Below are 14,206 nucleotides of genomic sequence, written 5' to 3'. Positions count from 1 at the left end.
TTATCTGTGATAGGTAAGATGCGACTAACCGCTATTACTGTACCTCAATTACTACCGCCATCCCCGGCCATTGCCGTGGGACTAATGCGGGGGAAGGAACGTAGGCGGAACTAAAGTGGATGATACTTTAGATATCCATTCAAGCATGCATTCCTAGATCAAGCTTTAAGTATCTGCCGATGTGCATCAGATTGCAGTAAGCCTTACATTCTTCACGACTATCTCTCGAAGTACATTCATCATGAGGTTGGCGGGTACGTTGTTGTTGACTACTGGTCTTGTACCACTGACATCCGCTGCGCCGGCAACCTATGGACGGGCCAACAACAGCACATGTAGGAAGACTACTGTCGCCATCATGTAAGTTGTATCTTCAAGAACACAGATCAGAGTTGGCTAAAAATTTTGTAGCGGTGGCGGAGTTGCCGGCATTACAGCAGCTGTAAGTCCACATTGAGACTCTCTCCAAGATGAATGCAAGGCGAATTCATCTAATTCAATACACTTCGGACGCTCAACGATTATGTCTAGTCCAGCTACTAATGGATTGTAGCAAGCGCTTGCCAATCAATCAGTTACCGACTTCCTGATTCTCGAGTACCAAGATCACATCGGTGGTCGCTTGCGAAATACAAAGTTCGGTTCCGACACCAACGGCGATCCTTATACCGTCGAGCTAGGCGCAAACTGGATCTCTGGTCTAGGTGAAAACACAGTAGACGGTCCAGAAAACCCTGTCTGGACTTTCTCCAAACAAGTCAACCTCTCCAGCCCAAATTCCGACTCCTTCTCCGTCGCGACCTACAATGAGACGGGCGCTGTAGATTTTACAGACTTACTGGACGAGTTTGAAGAGTACTGGAGTGTCTTCGAGCAAAGTGCTGGAACGCTACTTTCAGAGAACTTGCAGGACAGGAGCTTCCGTGCGGGTCTTTGGCAAAGTGGGTGGAGACCAAAGGGCGATCCGGCGCGCAAGGCTGTTGAGTATTATCTCTGGGACTGGGAGACCGCTCAGGTAAGTTCATTGAAGCGATGAGTTGCGTGGTGTACTAACACATTCGCCCCAGACACCAGAAGAGTCAAGCTTCGTCTATGGCATTACGGGATATAATCTGACCTACTATGGCTTCTCCGAGGTCAGCAACTGTACGTATCTCTTTAACTGTATCTGAGGCCACCATTGACAAGATTTTAATAGTCTGCACCGACCAACGCGGCTTCAACACCTGGCTCAAGCACCAAGCCTCGAAATTCCTCAAACCCGGCGACCCCCGCCTCCTCCTCAACACCATCGTAACAAACATAACCTACTCTGACACTGGCGTCCACATCCTCACTTCAGACGGCTCCTGCATCGAGGCTGACTACGCCATCTCCACCGTCTCCCTCGGCGTCCTCCAAAACGACGCCATAACCTTCTCGCCCACCCTCCCCGACTGGAAGCAATCCGCCATCGCCACCTTCTCCTTCGGAACCTACACAAAGCTCTTCTTCCAATTCAACGAAACCTTTTGGCCAACCGACAAGCAATTCTTCCTCTACGCTGACCCCACTACACGCGGATACTACACCGTTTGGCAGAGTCTATCCACAGAAGGGTATTTACCCGGTTCCAACATCCTCTTCGCCACGCTTGTAGACGAACAGTCATATCGTGTGGAAGCGCAAGACGATGAAACTACGAAAGCAGAGGGTATGGCCGTTCTCCGTAAAATGTTTCCCAACATCACGGTTCCTGAACCTATTGCGTTTACCTACCCGCGCTGGTCCCAAACACCGTGGTCCTACGGTTCTTACTCCAACTGGCCTGCTGGAACGACACTTGAAATGCACCAGAACCTTCGCGCGAATGTGGGCAGGTTGTATTTTGCGGGCGAGGCGATGAGTGCGGAGTACTTTGGTTTCCTGCACGGTGCTTGGTTCGAAGGGCAGGAGGTTGGTGAGCGCATTGCGGGTCGGATTACGACGGAGTGTATTAATAGGGAAAGTGGGTGTGGGGATTATAATCGGTATGAGGTGTTGCGTGGGACGACGGAGTTGTGGGAGGTTAATGCGTTTAATGGGATGGGGACGAGTCCGTTTTTTGTGGCGGATACTGGGGAGGCGGAGTAGGAGGATGGGGGTCGTGGGTACGTCTGGATGTCGATGTAGAGAGTGGAGAAACCCTGTAACTCAGGAAGATGATATTTTTACGGCATCCTTCTCTTGCTCTTCCGGCATTGGTTGATTTCCACTCCCCTCCTTCATCTCAATATCCACCCAAACAGGCACATGATCACTCGTCCCCATCTCCTCCTCACTATCCATGATGCCAGCCGCCCGAACCCACCCCTTCTCCCATATCCTCCTCCCCGCAACAAAGAAATCCACCCTATCACAGCTACTCCCCCACTTCCTCCCTCTCGAATGATACGTATACCTCCTCTCATGCGGATATAATTCCCTCCAAACATCAACACCATCAAACGGCTCCTTCGCCTTCCCACCCCCTCCCAGCAGCTTATCGTGGAAATCCGCGCGGTTAACAACATGTGCCTGTGGGAAGATGCGTAGTTTGGGATATCCATCGCGCTCGTCAGGCGCGACGTTCATGTCGCCTGCGAGTAATACATCCCAGCCTTGCTCCTCCAACTCTCTACACTCCCTCGCCAACAGCTTATAAAACGCGCGTTTCCGATCATGTCTCGTACCTTTGAATGCACCGGTCTGCGGATCGCGATACGCGTTTTCTGTTCCATTGACGGCGTAGATGTTGAAGATGGCGAGTTTGGCGGTGCTGGTCTTCGAGCGCAGTTCTACGACGGAAACGCGGCCTTCGGCGTCCCAGTCTACGGTGCGGAGGGCGATTTTGTAGGGGATGTAGAGGTCGCGCCGGATTAGGCTGCATACGCCGTAGATTTTGCCGCTGCGTTTGGGGCCGCGGGCGTTGTGGAGGTCGGTGGGGAGGGTGAAGTGGACGTGGTATAGTGGGCGCTTATTGTGGGGAGTTCCTTCTTCTTCTGGTAAGGGTGATTTTACTGCTTTTTTGACTGCGTCTTGGGTCTTTTCGTCTGTGTGGGCTATCTTGACTTCTTGGAGAAAGAGAATGGATGGCCATTGGTGTCTGTGCAGGAAAGTTCGTAGAGAGGCTGCTGGTCGGGCGTTCTTTGCATCGTCCCTGAGTGCCGTTTTGGATTTGGGAATGAAGAGTTCCGTGATTGGCTTTTGTAGGAACGGAGCAATGCCATCGATGTTCCATGAGAAGATGCGTAATGTGTTTGGGTCGATAGGTGGAAGTGGCGTTGGAGATGCGGGCGTGCTTGGAGGCGCCGTTTGCCCGGGAGACGCCGCTGTGTTTGTCGCGACCTTGCGTCGTTTCGAGGGAGGTGGGCTGATATCTCGATTCATGGTGCTGTAGTGGCGGCATGCCGTTACTCTTTGTAATACATGTGACACATGCAGTTGTAAGATGCGCGCACGACCAAGTGACGTCATCATCACTTTCCGCACCGAAGCAATACCCTAGACTGGTCGCAAACCCAGCCACCAAGATCCTCGTAACTTTGGTATATGTCGTATTGCTGTTTGCAGTATACAATCGCGCATGCACGTGGGCGGGGCGCGACGCGTCTTCCCACTAGAATTGATTGGGCAGTGATCAGCCACATCATTCACTACCCCACCACTACCAACACTTGACAACCGCGCTACAAACCTCAGCCACAGCCACCTAGAATCCTTCTTCCAACACCACAATCGCATACCTACTCCGTTCTTCTATCTAACTTCAACATGTCCTACCGCCGCAAGAAGTCCCTCCTCATCGGCATCAACTATGTCGGCAGCAGCCACGAACTCAAGGGCTGTCACTCAGACGTAGACAACATGGCCGAATTCCTCTCCTACCGCGGCTACACAAACTCACACAAAGACCGAGTCATCCTCACCGACCGACCAGAAGTACCCTACGACTCACCCTACTACCCCACCGGCCACAACCTACTCGCAGCCATGGACTGGCTCGTCTCAGAACCCGGATGCACCTTGTTCCTGCACTACTCCGGACATGGCGGCCAGATTGCAGATGTAGACGGAAACAGGACCACGGGAATGGATGCATCAATCGTTCCTGTGGATTTCGAACAGCGCGGCCAGATTTCCAGTACCATTCTACATGAACATCTTGTTACGTATATGGCGCGGGATTGCACGCTGTTTGTCATCATGGATTGTTGTCATTCTGGTAGCGCGCTCGAGCTACCGTTCGTTTACCGCTCTGATAGCGATGGCCAGATCAGTTTGATGGATAACTTGAAAGCGGGACTTACGCTTGCTAATGAGGCGCGCGATATCATTTCTGGCGGCTTCTCGTATAGCAAGGTTGGGGAGGCGAGGGAGTTGCTTGCGGGTGCGAGTACGTTCTTCAAGGGACTGAAGCATTTTGGAGAGGAGCAGGAGGAGGAGGGGTTGGAAAGTGGAGAGTTTGCGGGGCAGTATGGGAGTGAGCAGAAGATGGTGACGATGTTTAGTGGGTGTAGGGATGATCAGACGAGTGCGGATGCGCGCATTGAAGGGGAGGCGACAGGTGCTATGACGTGGGCGTTCTTGGAGATGATGAAGCAGGATCAGACTCCGACTTATGCTGAGGTGAGTGCTTGACACATGTTTGGCGGGCTTGAGCGTTGTTGTACTGACCGGAAAACAGACACTTAAGTTCATCCGGAAGACTCTGGATGAGAGTAACTACAAGCAGATTCCACAGCTGAGTTCTGGGTTGGATATTGATTTGGATGATATGCATCTGGTACTCTGATCCAGCGATGTAGTTCTCAGAGCTTTTGTCCAACTCGAAAGACATGTATAGAGGCAATTCCTAAGAACTAGGCACACAGCTTTTGACTCATTTGCTCTCGACTGGCATCGTGAATTTGTCTGACCTTTGTGGCAAACTTAACAATCGACGCAGCTTGAAACATGCCCGCACCGACCCGTCTCTGAAAACAAAAAGTCGGTTTGTCTAACCTCTAAGACCGCACCCGCAAGTCATGTCTCAAAGCAACAAACCATTCTCCCCTCCAACACTCCTCAATCTTATAAACACTCCTCAACTCAGCATCCTCCTCCCCAACGCCCCAACATCACCCCTACTACACCTCCAAGATGACACCACCAATCGATCCCCTCCGCGCACGCATCTTCTCCGAACTAAACCTCCAACTAACACACCCCTCGATCCCCAAACCCCTGCTGAACGAATGCTCAAAACACCTCGCTTTCCTCGTGCGGTACTACGCCAACGATCCTGACTGTAATCCGCTAAGGGTAAGTGTGCCGATCGTTGAGGTGCCTGTATGTGTACCGAGGGTGGGTATGGGAGAGGAGGACGAGGAAGAGGATGATGAGGAGGGAGAGGATGAGGGGGGTGTGGAAGTAGAGATAGGCTTGAAAATCGCATTGGTAGTTTTCGAGGAGAAAAGGAGGAAAAGCTCTGTACAGACAAGGATGGAGGGATTGCGAAAGATGAAGATGGAGAGGTTGTACGGTGTGGGTAAGATGCTGGGGGAGGAAGAAACTGAAGACGACGTCACGTCAACGCCCACGATGAAGACGAAGAACAGTATCGAGACTGGTGGTCCTGTTAGTAAGATCGCCGGGGTGAGACATTGTCCTCCTGCGTCGGCGTCTGGTATCGGTACTTCTGTTTCGTCCACGGCTGCGAAGCCAAGGATGCGTGTGCTGATTGAGACGACTGGTACGCTGGGACATTACAAGTGTCTGGTTGCTAAGCTTTGTGGCATGGCCGAGCGTGTCGTAGCCGGACTGTTGGAAGGTGATGAAGGCATAGTGCGTGCGTGCGAAGAGGTCAAGGGGAGTAAAGGCAAGAAGGCGGGTGCAGATGTGGGGAAGAGACCGGTGTGGAATGTCGAGGTTTGCGGGGAGTGGTGTTGAGCTGTCCAAGATATGTCGACATGAGGCCCAGGATGTGAAATCGATCGTTGCTTTGGTATTCATATTTCATTCTAACACGTAAGACATACAATGATAGAGAGACAACAGCACCCATTGCATCAGAATAACATACTTCAGTAAAATCCAAAAAGGTATCCCTAGCTTGAGCTAACTCACGCAAGCTGATTTCCCATCACACCAAAACACCGACCCCGCTACCCGTCGTCAAGAAGTGACCCAGAAAATAGTGCGATGAAAGTACAAACGCCTCGCAAATGCAGCAAAGAACCGCCGTTTGGGTGCTTAGTCCTTAGCGACCTCTGTGCGGACCTCGCCCTTGACGTTTTCGGAGTCGCGTTCTGCGTCGCCCTCTTCTTTGGCTGCGGCGATCTCTTCTTTGTTGTCATTCTCCTCCATCTCGACGTCTGCTGTGGGGGCTGAAGTTGGTGCCATGGTTGTTGTTGCTGCCGCGGCTGGTGGGGATTCGGGTGGGGTTACAACACCAGCGGGCGATTGTGATCGCGTTGAGCCAGCGGCTGGTGCAGTCGCAGCAGGCGCCGCGTCCATGTCGATGTCGCCATCTTCGTCGGCTTCTTGCTCGCCAGCGGCGGGGGTTGTTGTGCGCGACTTGGCGACTGCAGATGTTTGCCGTGTGGATACGGCGCTTTCACCGTTAGTCTCCATGCGGTCCAAGTCATCCTCTGGCGCAGCATTGGGGTTTGGGAAGTCGGTGATATGTCGCCTCTTCTTAGTGCCAGGCTGTTCGCGCACGCCGAGGCTGTTTTTATAATCCTCATCATCGCTCGCGTCGTAGAGCTCGCCGTCGTGCTCTATTTGCTGGTCGCGCTGGCGCTGTGTCATGCGCACATCCTTGTTCTCGTCGGCATCGAGATCATCGTCTTCATCTTCAGCGTCTGAATCCGTTGCGCGAGTCAGACCCGCGGGCACATCCGGAATGTTGGTGAAGGCTTCGACTGATGGCTTTCCGGTTCTCCGAATATTGTCGATGACGGCGGATTTGATCTTGTGCAGGTAGTCGTGAGAGTTGGCGTTCTCCATGTTAGAAGGACGGACGTCCAGTTCGTAGTCGGGAGCGAAGTATTCGTAGTAGTCGTTGAAAGGCAGCTGCTTGGACATTTTGGTCGAGACGAGCTCTCCCGTCTCGTAGGCCCAAGTTCGCGCCACATTTCTCATAGTGTAACCACCTCCTCCCAGCACGATGACTGGTACGCCAAAGCTCTTGACGTACTTGACGCAATTGGCGTGGCCGTCCATGCTCAGGTTAAAGCAACCAAGCCTGTCTCCGGAAAGACTGTCACCACCGCATTGTAGGACAATAGCCTCTGGGCCGTAGTATGTCATGACCGCCTGGATGACGGGCTCGAAGATGTTGCGATAGGTCTCGTCGGTGATGCCGTCGCGAAGAGGAAAGTTGACTGAGTAGTTCTTGCCGCTGCCAACACCGATGTCGCGCAGTTCACCGGTACCGGGGAAGTACTCGCCGTACTTGTGGAATGAGACGGTCATGACGCGATCGGTCGTGTAGAAAGCTTCCTCGACACCATCTCCGTGGTGGACGTCGATGTCGATGTACAGCACGCGCTGCTTGTATCGGAGTAGCTCGATGATTCCCAAGACAATGTCGTTGACATAACAGAAACCACTGGCTTCGCTCTTCTTCGCGTGATGCAGTCCTCCCGCCCAGTTTACTGCGACATCGCATTTTCCTCGGTTCAAGCGCGCAGCGCCCTCCATGGTGCCGCCAGCGCTGATACCGCAGAACTCAAATAGACCGTCAAAGACTGGACAATCGTCTCCGACGTTGTATTTGCTCTGCTCACGTGTAAAGCTCTCCATGTTATCGGGCGTTACTTTGTGAAGGAACTCGATGTATTCGTCGGTGTGGAACTGCGTCATCTCGTATTTGGACGCGGGCTTAGCGCGCTGCCGGTGAGTTAGCACAAAATCCTGGAGAATTGACGTTGGATCCACCTACGTAAATCTCCATTTTGGTGTACAGTCCGTAGTTCATGATCAAGCTGTGCGCCATGCGTATGCGGTGGGGCTTCATGGGATGTCCTGCAACATAGGCGTAGTTGCCGACGTCGGAGTCGTAGAAGTATGCGACCTTCTTTGGCTGCGAGGCGACGCCATTGCTCAAAGACGAGGAGCCCGTCGTGGGTTCCATAGCGGTGGTCATATCTTTGGTGGCTGCGCACAGCTATGCGACTGGGAGGATGTGTGATGATATTATCGTGATAAATGTGATAAAGTTGGACTGGAGGTTGCGGGCGACGGTGACTACAGCATGCAGAGTGTTCGAGTATCAGCAATCAAGGAAGGGTGGAGGGGCGTGGCAGAGAGATGGCGGGAGCTTGAACAAAGACCCTCGCGCGCCATTACCATGAGAGCTGCGACAGGGTCCCCCTGTCTAGTGCCGGTTCCGGAACAACCGAATCGCCGCATGCAGTCGCGCAGTTACGTGAGAGAGCTCCGAGCATCAACAGCTTCATCATCGCCGCCGCCTTGCCCAACAACACTTCGTCCACCCCCGAGTACTCTCACCTCGTCGCCAGATACCTCGCCTGCAGTAATCAAAGAACCATCGCCAGTACCCCACCATGGACCGGTTAACTAGGATGCTCGCCGCCGCTCAAGGTGGCATGGGCGGTATGGGAGGGCCCCAGGGCGACACCAACCTGATCGATAACTCCGAAACCGTCTACATTTCCTCCCTGGCGCTCCTCAAGATGCTGCGGCACGGTCGCGCAGGTGTACCCATGGAAGTCATGGGCCTGATGCTGGGCGAGTTTGTGGATGACTACACAGTACGCGTGGTGGATGTCTTTGCCATGCCGCAGTCAGGAACGGGTGTGTCCGTCGAGGCCGTAGACCCCGTCTTCCAAACCAAGATGATGGACATGTTGAGGCAAACAGGAAGGTACGCAATCGCTGCCTGGGCGCTCGAAGCCGCCACCGCTCCCACCACACCCATCAGTCGCTGACAAACACAGGCAAGAGACCGTCGTCGGCTGGTACCACTCACATCCTGGTTTCGGCTGCTGGCTGTCCTCGGTCGATATCAACACACAGCAGTCGTTCGAGCAGCTCACACCCCGCGCCGTCGCCGTCGTCGTCGACCCCATCCAGTCGGTCAAGGGCAAAGTCGTCATCGATGCCTTCCGCCTCATCAACCCGCAAGCCCTCATGATGGGCCACGAGCCCCGCCAGACAACCTCCAACGTCGGTCACCTCAACAAGCCATCGATCCAGGCGCTTATCCACGGCCTCAACCGCCACTACTACTCCATCGGCATCAACTACCGCAAGACTGCGCTGGAGGAGAATATGCTGATGAACCTGCACAAGCACGTATGGACAGAGGCGCTGCTCATGGACGACTTCAAGGGCGAGGGCGAGCGGAATACCGACAGGCTGCAGAAGCTCGTCACCCTGGCAGACGGCTACGAGAAGCGAGTGAAGGAGGAGACAGAGTTGACCAAGGACCAACTAAAGACGCGATACGTCGGAAAGGTCGACCCCAAGAAGCGTACGTTGAAATCCATGTCTTGCTTAAGTGGTATACTAACAGAACATCTCAGACATCTCAGACGTCGGCCAGCAGCTCATCGAAGACAACATCGTCTCCGTCTCACGGCAGATGATCGACAAGGAAGCCTCGGTACCAAAGTCGAACTCGCGGCAAAACGGCCAGTCAAGCGGCGGCGACGATATGGAGATGGAGGAGTAGGATCACATACCCGTGGTCTGGCTTGGGGGAAGCATGTACACTGGCATGAGCTGCACAATATTGCACTCAAAAGAGGCATATACGATACAGTAATGCATAGACTATGTATGAGAACAACGACATTACACAAACATGATTCCACTCATGATGACGGTTGCTTTGCCGATTTGACAACAGCTACACGAATAGGTATAGTTCTTCTAGGCCTGAGTTTAGTAGTCCTGGATAACAACAGAGGCGAACTAGTCGCTCACTCGTTCGTTGCGGGTAGTCCTCCGACACAGCACTGAGACGTAGAAACTAGTAATACGCAGTGGCACAGAAACATTGACGCTCAAGTGACATCATATACACTTGGACAGGAGAATATGCTTGACGTTTTGATCTTCTCCAAATCGTTCAAACACGCACAAGTTGTACGTCATGTTTCTCGCTGAAGCGAAGCAAGCGGAGTTTTCTTGCGCGTCAGATGTCGTTCATCTATGATTTCAGCTTTCGATCACAATTGAAAACTGCGGACTAGATAGAAGTCTAGGTGCTGGGTTCCATCATCGGCGTTTCGGGGAAATAGTCGAATGATTCGATGATTCCTGTTTGTGGATGAGGCAAGTAGCGCAAATGAGGGGAAGAGTTCTGACGGTTAGGTAGATTGCCATGTCTTTACACCCGCAGAGCCGTGATACGGATTCCAAACCTCTGTCCACCATCCATCACAACACCTATTATAGCTCTGCTTTGAATTCAAACGTATGTCATTTTGATACCTTCTATTTTTTTCGTAGCCAAAAGCAGAAACAAGACACCAACCCACGCTGATCCGTATCCCATTAACCCGTAAAATTCATTTCTCGTACGCCCCTTCTTCGAAGAACCGCGACACGACAATGCGTCGTCGGTATTCGTCGCAACAAAAACCCTTGGGGGTTACTTTCGTCTTTCTGCTCATCCATCCATCCACCGTAGCGATCTTTGGTATATAAAACAACAAAATTTGCCGCCCACTTGAGCCCGCCATTCATCAGCCCTAGGTCTCGTCGCCCGTAACACGTGTTTTGTGAGAAATGGTAGTGTCGATCCCAGTATTACATCATTTTGTTTGTTTCAAGCAACTCCGGTAAGGAAAGGTGAAGGGTAGATTGGTTCCATGGAATAACACAGCGAAATGGGTTTGGGGGTTGCAAAAAGTTCGGGTCCATTACTTTGAAAGTCTTGAGAGGAGGTAAGGTAAGGTGGCTAGTCCAGATCCCATGGGGGTAATAGCACAACATCTGCACTCCTGAAAGAGTGCGTTTCTAATGACCGTTTTCCAGCCATTTAAGTGTGCATCCGGGGTGGTTTCCTTTATTCCTGTCCTGTTCCTATCATGGTGATTTTGAAGCTTGCTGTCTATCCAGCGAGCTCCACTCAGAAGTACGATGACCTGCCAGACTAAGGATGGCCATGCGGTTTCCCTGACGTGTCTTCTGTATTCGATCCGTTCTGGCCAGTAGTAGAGCGAATCTTCTTTGCGTTCTCGTCGTCTGAACTTGAGTGGCTGCTGCTTCCGTCTTCGAAGCCAATGGTTCCATCCTTGGATTCGCGGCGTAGCCTATCAGCCTTGTCCTTGAGGTAGGCGGCCTGCTCGGCGGCCCTCTGGGCACGGATCTGCTTCTTCCACATGGCGGCGTAGTGTCCGTTGCGATCGAGCAGCTCCTCGTGAGTGCCTCGTTCCTGGACCTTGCCCTTGTGCAAGACGAGGATCTGGTCAGCGTGGGTGATGGTACTAAGACGATGAGCGATGATGAGCATAGTGCGGCCCTTGGCCAATGTCGTAAAAGCCTCCTGGATGTGCTGCTCTGTCTCCGTGTCAAGAGCGGCAGTGGCTTCGTCAAGCATGATGATACGCGGATTCTTCAGAATCGTGCGGGCGATGGCCACGCGCTGCTTCTCACCTCCAGAAAGTCGCAGGCCGCGGTCACCAACCTTGGTCTCATACTTGTCCGGAAATGTCATGATCTTGTCATGGATACTGGCAGCTCTGCATGCCTCGTGCACTTGTTCGTCGGTTGCCTCTGGGTTTGCATACTTGAGATTGTACATGAGTGTCTCATTGAAGAGCACAGTGTCTTGGGGTACGACACCAATGTGGCTGCGCACCGAGTCGATGGTGAGATCTTCCACATCGTGACCATCGACCTGGATGCTACCAGACATGGTGTTGTAGAATCGGTAGAGCAGACGGAAGACGGTCGATTTACCTCCACCGGATTCACCGACAAACGCAGTGGTCGTGCCTGGCTCGCAGTAAAAGTCGAGACCGGTGAGCGCTGGCTTGCGCTGGTCATAGGCAAAGTGTACATCCTGGAAGCGAAGATTACCCTCACAAGAAGCAAGAGGTTTGGCATCCTCCTTGTCGACTACGGTGGGTTGCTCTTTGAACAGCTCAAGCATTCGCTCCGAGTTGATCATGGCAGACTGGATCATCCTGTAAAAGGTGCCGAAGAAGTTGAGAGGACTTTGCAGTTGGCTCATATACGTGAGAAGCGTCACAAATTTGCCGACGTCGAGGACTCCAACTGCGATCTGGTATGCTGCGATGAAGCACGTAACGAGGAGTCCAATCATAAAGACCATGTTCTGTGTGATGTTCATGATGTTCAGCGATATCATGACCTTGTACTCAGCGTTCTGATACTTCTTAACAGCTTCACGGTAGCGGTTGAACTCGTACGCTTCGGCGTTGAAATACTTGACCGTCTCGTATGACACCATGGAGTCGTTCTTGACTGCATCTTCTTCTCTGTCGGCGTTGACCATTTCGCGGCGAATCTCAGCGCGCCACTGCGCCATGCGGATAGTCAGATAGATGTACCAAAATGTAACGATGGCGATGACGAGCGCGTAGTAAGCATCGAACCTGATGAGGAAATAGGCGATGGCTACGCCTAGATCGATGAGCATGGGAACAACCGAAAAGGTCACCTGCTCGAGGAACGTGTTGATGGAGCTGCCCTTTCCTAGAGCGGACAGGACCTCTCCCGTCTTCTTGCCGAGGTGGAAGTCGAGGCTAAGGCTGTGCACGTGCTCGAATGCCGCAACGGACAGCTCGCGATACGAGTATTGGGAAACGGGGATCCACAGGGCAGATCGCGCCGCACCCAGCAATCCGTTGCTGCCCTGCAGAAAACGGAAGCCGATGTACAACATAATGGCGGTCCACGGATTTCCGCGCTCGCGGTCGTTGAGGCGCTTCACGATTTCACCCGTGAGGTCCGGGACCAAAACGTTAACGACGCGTTGGCCTAGGACGAGCATGAAACATGCGATGACGACCAGCTGCAGCTTGCGATCTTTCGAAGGCCAGAGGTAGGGGAAAAAGACGTGGTAGCCTTTGATGTATTCCCACCAGCTGCGCGCGGGTGCGCCAGTGGGCCTGCTCCAGGCGGGCGGTGCACCCTCGGTGTGCTGGTGTTTGCCACCGGTCGGGTGTACTGAGCCATATGAGCCGTTCGCGTGACCGTTTTCCGCATGACCGTTTTGTTCGGCGCTACCGAGCAAAGAGGTATTTTCGGATGGACTGCCCGATTCTTGGCGAGACCTGCGCTGTGGGACTATGACGAATAGTACGTAGAAGGCGATGAGGGCGAGGAGCAACACGATGCGGAGCAGGTCCATGGCCACCTCTGCGGCTTCCCACTCGGTCATTCCAAATCGCAATCGCTTGGCGGGAGTGCCTACGGTGGGCTCCTTGTGCGGATGCGTGTAGATGGAGAAGGAAAGGGCTACCAGTACTATTTCTAGCACGGTTGCCAGACTCCATGTTGCCAGATGCGCCTCGGTCGGAGACGGCTTCGAGTCGAGGAGGGAGATGACGAAGAGACAGTAGACGAAGAAGGCGCCAACGAGGTAGATCTGAGGAAGTTAGCCATGGATGGAATCTGAAGTTTGTTGCTGTTACATACCACTGCGGCTTTGCCCACCCACCAGTGCTGCTCCGCCTCGGCCAGGGCATGCGCAACGACGACGACGGAATTGCCGACAAAGGTGAATGCCGTAGCCAGCGACACCCATTCGAAGACGCGCTTCTGGGTCTGGGTGACATCATCGTGGACGAGCTTCTTGACGAAGTTGCGGGTGGGATCGGTGGCCGGGAGCGGCTTTCCTCCAGGGCCGGTTGTGGTAGGTTTGGCGATATTAGTATTAGATTTAGAGGCGGCAATGCTGCGGACGGTGAAGGCAGCGAGAAAGAAGACGAGCATAACGATGGGGTAGGCATATTGCAGCACGGCGATGGTGGTGCGCACAGGGCCGGCGTAGGCCCATCGCTCGCGGTCGTGGTCGTCCATGTGGTGCGGCCCAGCCATGCTGTTGCTCTCTCTCCACGGATCTGTGAGGCCCGGCAGCGAGACTCACGGGTGGCAGAGACGGGCGGGGAGGAGATAGGAAAGGGAAGGAGGGAGTGTCGGTGGTGGAAGAGAAACGCGGTGACATGTTGCACCTGGGCACACTGAGACGGTGCCATGGGCGAGAGCTAGCTAGCACGAGTAG

General features: G+C 53.4%; 6 protein-coding genes across 6 annotated transcripts; 4 read left to right on the top strand and 2 right to left on the bottom strand.

Moving 5' to 3' along the window:
* Positions 1-241: 241 nt before the first annotated feature.
* Positions 242-2,112, top strand: J4E85_002701 (uncharacterized protein; the record flags this gene model as incomplete). Its single annotated transcript, XM_051466976.1, has 5 exons — positions 242-360; positions 412-442; positions 554-1,015; positions 1,068-1,146; positions 1,199-2,112. The coding sequence occupies 5 exons, from the start codon at positions 242-244 to the stop codon at positions 2,110-2,112; spliced, it is 1,605 nt and encodes a 534-aa protein (XP_051329831.1).
* A 60-nt stretch (positions 2,113-2,172) lies between these two features.
* Positions 2,173-3,387, bottom strand: J4E85_002700 (uncharacterized protein; the record flags this gene model as incomplete). The annotated part of the gene is made up of 1 exon (XM_051466975.1): positions 2,173-3,387. The coding sequence occupies one exon, from the start codon at positions 3,385-3,387 to the stop codon at positions 2,173-2,175; it is 1,215 nt and encodes a 404-aa protein (XP_051329830.1).
* A 384-nt stretch (positions 3,388-3,771) lies between these two features.
* Positions 3,772-4,792, top strand: J4E85_002699 (uncharacterized protein; the record flags this gene model as incomplete). Its single annotated transcript, XM_051466974.1, has 2 exons — positions 3,772-4,626; positions 4,685-4,792. The coding sequence occupies 2 exons, from the start codon at positions 3,772-3,774 to the stop codon at positions 4,790-4,792; spliced, it is 963 nt and encodes a 320-aa protein (XP_051329829.1).
* A 347-nt stretch (positions 4,793-5,139) lies between these two features.
* On the top strand, positions 5,140-5,928 carry J4E85_002698 (uncharacterized protein; the record flags this gene model as incomplete). The annotated part of the gene is made up of 2 exons (XM_051466973.1): positions 5,140-5,301; positions 5,323-5,928. 2 exons carry the CDS (start codon positions 5,140-5,142, stop codon positions 5,926-5,928), a joined length of 768 nt encoding a protein of 255 aa, XP_051329828.1.
* A 2,621-nt stretch (positions 5,929-8,549) lies between these two features.
* Positions 8,550-9,679, top strand: RPN11 (multicatalytic endopeptidase; the record flags this gene model as incomplete). The annotated part of the gene is made up of 3 exons (XM_051466972.1): positions 8,550-8,869; positions 8,943-9,478; positions 9,531-9,679. The coding sequence occupies 3 exons, from the start codon at positions 8,550-8,552 to the stop codon at positions 9,677-9,679; spliced, it is 1,005 nt and encodes a 334-aa protein (XP_051329827.1).
* A 1,428-nt stretch (positions 9,680-11,107) lies between these two features.
* On the bottom strand, positions 11,108-14,022 carry J4E85_002696 (uncharacterized protein; the record flags this gene model as incomplete). The annotated part of the gene is made up of 2 exons (XM_051466971.1): positions 11,108-13,570; positions 13,621-14,022. The coding sequence occupies 2 exons, from the start codon at positions 14,020-14,022 to the stop codon at positions 11,108-11,110; spliced, it is 2,865 nt and encodes a 954-aa protein (XP_051329826.1).
* Between the last annotated feature and the right edge of the window lie 184 nt (positions 14,023-14,206).

The sequence above is a fragment of the Alternaria conjuncta genome (genome assembly GCF_024043145.1).
Source record: "Alternaria conjuncta strain BMP 0040 chromosome Unknown scaffold_3, whole genome shotgun sequence".
NCBI lineage: Eukaryota > Fungi > Ascomycota > Dothideomycetes > Pleosporales > Pleosporaceae > Alternaria > Alternaria conjuncta.
Note: the sequence above shows the minus strand (reverse complement) of the source record. Positions and strands in the feature narration are given on the sequence as shown.